The 6,946-nt window shown below is 54.3% G+C and overlaps 1 protein-coding gene across 1 annotated transcript; it reads left to right on the forward strand.

The window, feature by feature from the left end:
• The first annotated feature begins 107 nt into the window (after positions 1–107).
• PSMA7 (proteasome subunit alpha 7) lies at positions 108–5,927 on the forward strand. Its single transcript, XM_029219951.1, has 7 exons — positions 108–339; positions 2,361–2,487; positions 3,147–3,271; positions 3,928–4,050; positions 4,526–4,645; positions 5,295–5,357; positions 5,700–5,927. The coding sequence occupies exons 1-7, from the start codon at positions 244–246 to the stop codon at positions 5,790–5,792; spliced, it is 747 nt and encodes a 248-aa protein (XP_029075784.1). The 5' UTR covers positions 108–243; the 3' UTR covers positions 5,793–5,927.
• The last annotated feature ends 1,019 nt before the right edge of the window (positions 5,928–6,946 follow it).

The raw sequence follows: 6,946 nt of genomic DNA on the forward strand, positions 1-6,946 counted from the left end.
CCACCCCGCCGCCCCCCGCTTCCGGCCGCCAGTGGTTCCGCCCGGCCCCGCCCCGGCGCGCGCGCACGTCCGCCCGACGCCGCCCGACGCCGCCTGACGCCTGCGGACACCGCCTTACGCTGGCAGCGCAGTCCCCGGCGCTGGGGGCGGGCGCGCGGGGTGGGCGCAGCGGCGTCGTGAATCGCGGCCTGCGCGGCCGTGAGTGTGCGCTTTTCCCGGTCCTGATAGCGTCTCCCCGCCGGCATGAGCTACGACCGCGCCATCACCGTCTTCTCGCCCGACGGCCACCTCTTCCAAGTGGAGTACGCGCAGGAGGCCGTGAAGAAGGGCTCGACCGCGGTGAGCAGGGAGGCCGGGCGCCGGGGCAGGCGGAGGCCCGGGCGGCTGGGTGGGGCCCGGGCGCGTCTTGCCGACCAGCTTCCCTGGGGTCCGCGCTGACGGGCGCGCGGTGGTGCGGGGTTTGGGGCGGCACGATGGTGTGGGGCGCACTCGGAAGCCGCGACGTGGGCGTCGCTGCGGGAAAGGGGCGCTGCGAGCCGCGGGCGGGAGACGTGAGGACAGGCGGGGCGGCTTTCTGGGCGCCGGCTTCCGCGTCCGGGCGAGCGGGGTGGCTAGTGGCTCGGCAGGCGCTCTGCAGGCCGCTGGCTTCGGTGCCCCGCGTCCGTGTCCGGAGCCGTGCGCGCGCCTGGCGCCGACGCCATCTTGGCGGGGGCCCTCGCGTGGACCTGGGGGGCTGGGGGCCGGGCGGGGCCGGGGCGCGCGACTCCGAGAGGCAGGGCCCGCCCGTTGCCCGCTCAGGAACGCTCCTTAAGGGAGTAAGTGACTCCGCGAACTGTGTCTGGACAGCTCCCAGGTAGCCAACTACCCCCCAACCCCCGCGGAAAGCAGTTGCTCTCAAAGTCCGGGTCGGCCTCGAGAACAAAGAGCGGCCGGTGTCGGCATCAACCCTGCGGTTCCCGGCCCGCCGACGCGGCGGGCAGGCTCCGTCTTGGGTCCAACTGCTGAGTCCTCCGTCCCTTTGGTCACTGCGCCAGACCCCTGTCCCGTCGCACCCGAGCGCGCCTCTCATTTAGACCAATGCTTCAGATATAATAAATACATGTTGTCCTCAAGACACATGTCAGGTTGCTGATCGGTCAGAATGGATGATGGTTTATCTTTTATCTGGTGTTTCAGAGGTTTGAGTGGGCAGAGAGAGAACACACACGATTCTGTAAACTTGGAAGTGTTTTTCGTTTCTTGAGTCTTTTTTGAAATTAAGGCCCCAAATCCATCTTGTGACCTGCCTCAGCTTAAAGACTATTGGGGTCAGCTGACACCCCCATCCCCATACTATTGTGGGTCAGCCAGGGTGGCTACCTTTGCTTAACCTGTCTCTGGGCCTGGCCTTCTTTCCCTTGGGAACTTTGAAGACCATGGAAGACAATTCACCAGAAAGCTCCTTGAAATCTGAAGCACTGCCAATCAGTGCTTCTCTGCACCCCACGTGGAGACTTACAGAGGTGGAGGCTGGGATGATGCTAAACATCGCACAGTGCGCAGGGACAGCCCCTCACATTGACGAATTAGCTGGTCCAGGTGCCTGTAGGGCAGAGGCTGAGAGACCCCCGCTCTAAACTAAGAGAAGAGGTTGCTTTTCCAAGTGGTTGTCTCATTTGGGTCTGCTGCTGCTTCGATTGAGGGGTTTAACTGGCAGTCAGTGACTTTTTTCCCCCCATGTTTTTAATACATTTTTCTCCACGCTACAGTGTCAGCCATAAACAGAGAGCCATGGGCCTCCCTGTAATACTTGATACGTTGTCCGCCTGACGCCGTATCAGGCACTTCCCCGCTGCTGTGCACATTGTTTTCAGAAGTGCAGGAGGGGGGAGTTCCCTGGCGGTCCAGTGGCCTGGATTCAATCCCTCATTGGGGAACTAGGATCCCATGAGCCTCGTGGCCAAAAAGAAAAAAAGTGCACGAGAGAGAGGGGAATGTTTTGGTATAGTTTTACAACCACATCAACACTGCTTTCAGGACACCTGACTTCATTGTTACGGACTCACACTCAAGCCTTCCAGAGACTCTCTGATTCACTGGGTTGAAATGACACGTGTACACATACACACTGATAATAGTTATTCCTTAGTTGTGCTGTAACTGAAACTACGTATCAGTATTTTAAGGCACGAGACTAGGCACCTAGATTGTGATACCTGGACTAGCTCTGCCAAAAGTGGATCGAGACCCACGGTTTGCAGGGTGTGTGTGCCACCCCCAGGGTGTTCACAGGACCACGTTGGCATGCGCTGTTAGTGCTCTGTGCCTGCTGGCAGAACCTCGTGTCAGCTCCTTAAGTGCAGCGTTGCCATTTCTTGAAGGTTGGTGTCCGAGGAAAAGACATTGTTGTTCTTGGTGTGGAGAAGAAGTCAGTGGCCAAACTGCAGGATGAAAGAACAGTGCGGAAGATCTGTGCTCTGGACGACAATGTCTGCATGGCATTCGCGGGTAAGTCTGGGGCCCGTGCTGTATTTTTCAGTCTCCTTGAACAGCACTCTGGAGGTTAACCTGGTGGAAGGGCTGTTGAGGGACGTGAAAATTGGGTAACCTGAAATCATTCAAAAGAAAGGGCTGGCCTTCAAGAAGAGGGCTGGCCACAGTTGCAGGGGGAGGTCCTCCCCAGGAGGCTGAAGCATAGGGGCCAAATGATTAAACACCCCGGGATGAGGTGCTGTGCTGTCGCCTCCATTGCTGCTGGCAGGAGAAAGGTCAGCTGTCACAGCTAACTGTGCGCCCGTGAAGTGGGGAGAGCTGGACAGCACCCTGCTCTCGGGATGTGCCGTATGTTCTTGCACTTCTGGGTTTTCATTCGTTTCCTTCCTCAGCGGGGAGGTCAGTTTACCTAAACTAGAGATTGACTTGCTTTGTCAAAAAATTAGCGTGTTTACAGCCTGTGTAAATACACATAGCTCCTCGTACACGCAGCTTTCTCAGAGAAGCTCACAGAGGCTGCTGGTTCCGCTGTTGGTTACTCAGAATGATCTCGGTGCTGGGTACCAGAGGACCGGCCAAGGGTAACTGCTGTCCACTCATGTGATCTGCGCTGGCCTCGACGATTGGCCGGACGAGCGGTGGCTCAGGGGGAGCTCTCTTTGTGTTCGTTGCAGGCCTCACTGCTGACGCGAGGATAGTCATCAACAGGGCGCGGGTGGAATGCCAGAGCCACCGGCTGACCGTGGAGGACCCGGTCACCGTGGAGTACATCACACGGTACATCGCCAGTCTGAAGCAGGTGGGTGTGTCTGCCTGCCGTGGCTCGGCTAGTTACGAGCAGTCACTGCTTTGTCGTGGAGTGTCCTGCCGCATTACCTCACGTGGCCGCATACGTCACTGTGGGGAGATTAGACCATGCTTGTTCCACGCAAGGGTCCTAGCCTGGATTTCTCTATATCTGTAATTTTACCATCATTTATCCTTTTAAGTGGCATTTGTCGTGTTCTTATTTAGTAGCATGGGGCAGTCCAGATTCATATTTCCAGAGGGAAATGATGTAGTTCTTGTCTTGTCATTTTGAATGACCAGTCACCAAGCAGTTGGGAGGGGGCTGAAAGCCACGCCCACTCTGGTGAAATCTTAGTCACCTGTGAACCAAAATGTGTAGCCAGATTGTGTCTGCTGTCAAAATAATTCCAAGCAGCCCCAGCTGTGCTTCATGATGCAGTTCTGGTCTTTCTGAGAATGAAAATGCAGCAACAGAAGGAGGAATGCTGAAAACCACGGGCTCCTTTCATTTCTCACCTGAATCGCAAATAACCTGAACGTGGGCTTAATTTATTTTCATTCCTTCGTTAAAAGCTGTGTTTAGAACACTGTGTATTTTACTTACGGCAGGTTCTGGGGGGCCTTCGTGCCAAGGCAGCAGTGTCACTGTGTCTCTTTTTCCACTAGCGCTACACACAGAGCAACGGGCGCAGGCCGTTTGGCATCTCTGCCCTTATTGTGGGTTTTGACTTTGATGGTACCCCCCGACTCTATCAGACTGATCCCTCGGGCACGTACCATGCCTGGAAGGTGAGTCCCTGACAAAACAGAGGGGCTTTGTTTTGGGCCATCTTGCCAGTAGAAGCAGCTTTGGAGGCCATTGGGACCTTGAGCTGGCCTAATCGTATACATAGGTGTGTACGCATACACAAGTGTTCACGACACACTTGTGACACGGGAGCTGAGAAGTCATTAAGCGTTGCTTTTTGGGAGTAAAGGACAGCGAGGTGTAAGGATACGTGGTGTAGTCAAGTTGCCCACATGTCTTTCAGTAGAATCCCTTTCTTGGTAGGAATCAGCACCAACTCCAAATAGCCCTTTGCAAAAAGAAGCCATGGGGCAGGGCCTGGAGTACAGGCCCGCCTCCCACCAGGCTGCCCCTCACCGTAGCACATGGGAGCAGGGTGGCACTGGCGGGACCACGGGGCTGGTGGTGGGGGTCGTTTTCTTGGGCTGGCTCTGGATTGTCGCACTCTGTGCCGTGTAACACCCGTCCCTGTTTCAGGCCAACGCTATAGGCAGGGGTGCCAAGTCAGTGCGTGAATTTCTAGAGAAGAATTATACTGACGAAGCCATTGAAACAGACGACCTGACTATTAAGCTGGTTATCAAGGCCCTCCTGGAAGTAAGTCTGTGTTTGAAATCTGGGCAATATGTTGAAGATGCGCACGCCGTGGTGCTGGTACTTGGGCTGGGCAGAACGGACAGCGCAGAATGGAGCAGCTGACGTGTGCGCAACAAGGAGGTGGTGAGGGTGCCAACCGTAGCACCAGGCACTGCTCTGGGGCTGTATCAGCTCCTTATACGTCTGGGCAGTCCAGGCACCGAGAGGCTAGGTGGCTTGCCCAAGCGCTCAGCCTTTCTGAGGCTCGAGCTACTGCTATAGAGTCAGGGACTTAAGAAGTGCTGGGAATAATGGGTGGAAGCCGTCCTTAGAGGTGCTAGGGGGTGAAGCCAGAGGCAGAGGGGGTCCAGACGTCCGGGCTTAGTGGTGGGAAAGGCTGTGAACAGATGGGAGGGCCGTGAGCACACCTGCTGTGCAGGCGGAGGGACCAGCAACCCCGCCCAAATCCAGCTGCCTCAAGACAGGAGGGTATCGCGAAGGACTGGCCACATCAGTGTGCAGCTAGGACACACGCTTTGGGTATTGGGACCCCGGTGTCCCACCCTCTCCCCCTGTGTGGCAGTGCTGGGTTCAGGCTCACAGGGCACATAAGGGCGCTGTTTGGTCTTGAGGTGGGTGAGGCATCTAACGCTCTTCTCTCCCCTCCGAGGTGGTTCAGTCAGGCGGCAAAAACATAGAACTTGCTGTCATGAGACGAGATCAACCCCTCAAGGTAATCACCAAGTTGGTTTGCTGTCCTTACCTACGGAGTGTTCCCAGTGGTCAGGGCAGGGGTAGTGCACATTCAGGGCCATTCTGCTGTGGCTATAGCCCCAAGAAAGGTTCTTTCCAAGGATCCCCACAAATGAGTCGAAAAGAAAGCATTCGCGTGGTGAAAACGTCCGCTGTGCACGTTTGCTTCTGCTTTATAATTATCACCTACACATCAGTTCCAGCTTGTTCCCTGGGTCAGGCACATGTGGCCTTGCTTTCCTGTAGAAGCAGCTGGAAGGGGCATCTGGGGCCTATGTTCGGGGGTCCTTGTGTGACTAACCATACACTGTTCCTTTGATAGATTTTAAATCCTGAAGAAATTGAGAAATATGTTGCTGAGATTGAAAAAGAAAAAGAAGAAAATGAAAAGAAGAAACAAAAGAAAGCATCATGATGAATGAAATTTTGCCTGTAGCGATTTTTAAATTCAAATCATGGCTGATTTTCCAAATGACATGTAGGCATTTCTGTCCCAATTATCCATACTGTCCACGTGTCCTACAATAAACGTCCTTGTTTTTTAACCTTTCTTTTAGGGGTTAATGTATCCTTTAGGTATACTGATAGCTCTTTAGAAAGCTTGCTCGCCTTGGGTCTCTGGAGCAATTCCTCCCAGCTCCTCGCCAGGCTCTAAGACAAGGCAACGGCCGAGTGGGGCTCCTCCCTTGGGGCTTGTGGGAAGGCTTTACGGGGTCCACACTGCTGTAGACAGGTGCTGTGGTTGCAGAAACTCAGGGTTTCTCCCATTCAGGAGTTCTAAACAGAATGACTGTTTCTTTTTACACCTTTGTTCGAGTCCTTAATGAATATGACGTCAGGACACGAGGACACACAGTGCTCAGTTTACATCTTGAGCTCATTTTGCAGAGCAGTAGCTGTGGAACTTGTCTTAAATTTCTGGTTCTAGTAGATCAAGTCAACACTCCTCCTGTTTTCTACCTAAGACTTCCGGTGCTGGCTATTCCCTACCCTCCCTCACTGTTTTAGCCAGAAAGATTACCCTTCTTTTAGCTTGCAGTCCACAGCAGGGTTAGTCATGGTCCTAAGCTCTGCGTTTACAGAAGAACCCTAACCACCCTTCTCCTGCACAACTCTGCTGCTTCTCCAGAGGCCCTGCCGCCAGCCCTGGTGATGGCGTTGCTTTTTGGCTTCCTTTGCCCCAGGAGAACTCACAAAAGGCTTCTTAGAAGAGTCCTTGGGCTGGTTGTTTCTTCTGACCACAGTGGTTGGTAGGACTCCAATGCCAGGGCTCTGCTCTGTCTACAGCTTCTCTTGTACTGGCTTCTCATTCAATGGCATATATACATCAAGCTTCTAAAGAGGACTAAAGCGTATCCCTGGTGGTCCAGTGGTTAGGACTTGGTGCTTTCACTGCTGAGGGCCCAGGTTCAATCCCTGGTAGGGAAGCTAAGATCCAATAAGCCACGCGGCGCGGCCAAAATAAATAGGGGTAAGGAGGCCCAGATATATTTTAAACTTAGCCTAAAGTGTCTAATCGTCACAATGACTGTCAGTTTAAGTTTTAATAGCAAGGTTAGTCATAGGTGG

Source organism: Monodon monoceros, unplaced genomic scaffold (assembly GCF_005190385.1).
Source record: "Monodon monoceros isolate NGI ecotype Baffin Bay Population unplaced genomic scaffold, NGI_Narwhal_1 Super_Scaffold_13, whole genome shotgun sequence".
NCBI classification, from domain to species: Eukaryota; Metazoa; Chordata; class Mammalia; order Artiodactyla; family Monodontidae; genus Monodon; species Monodon monoceros.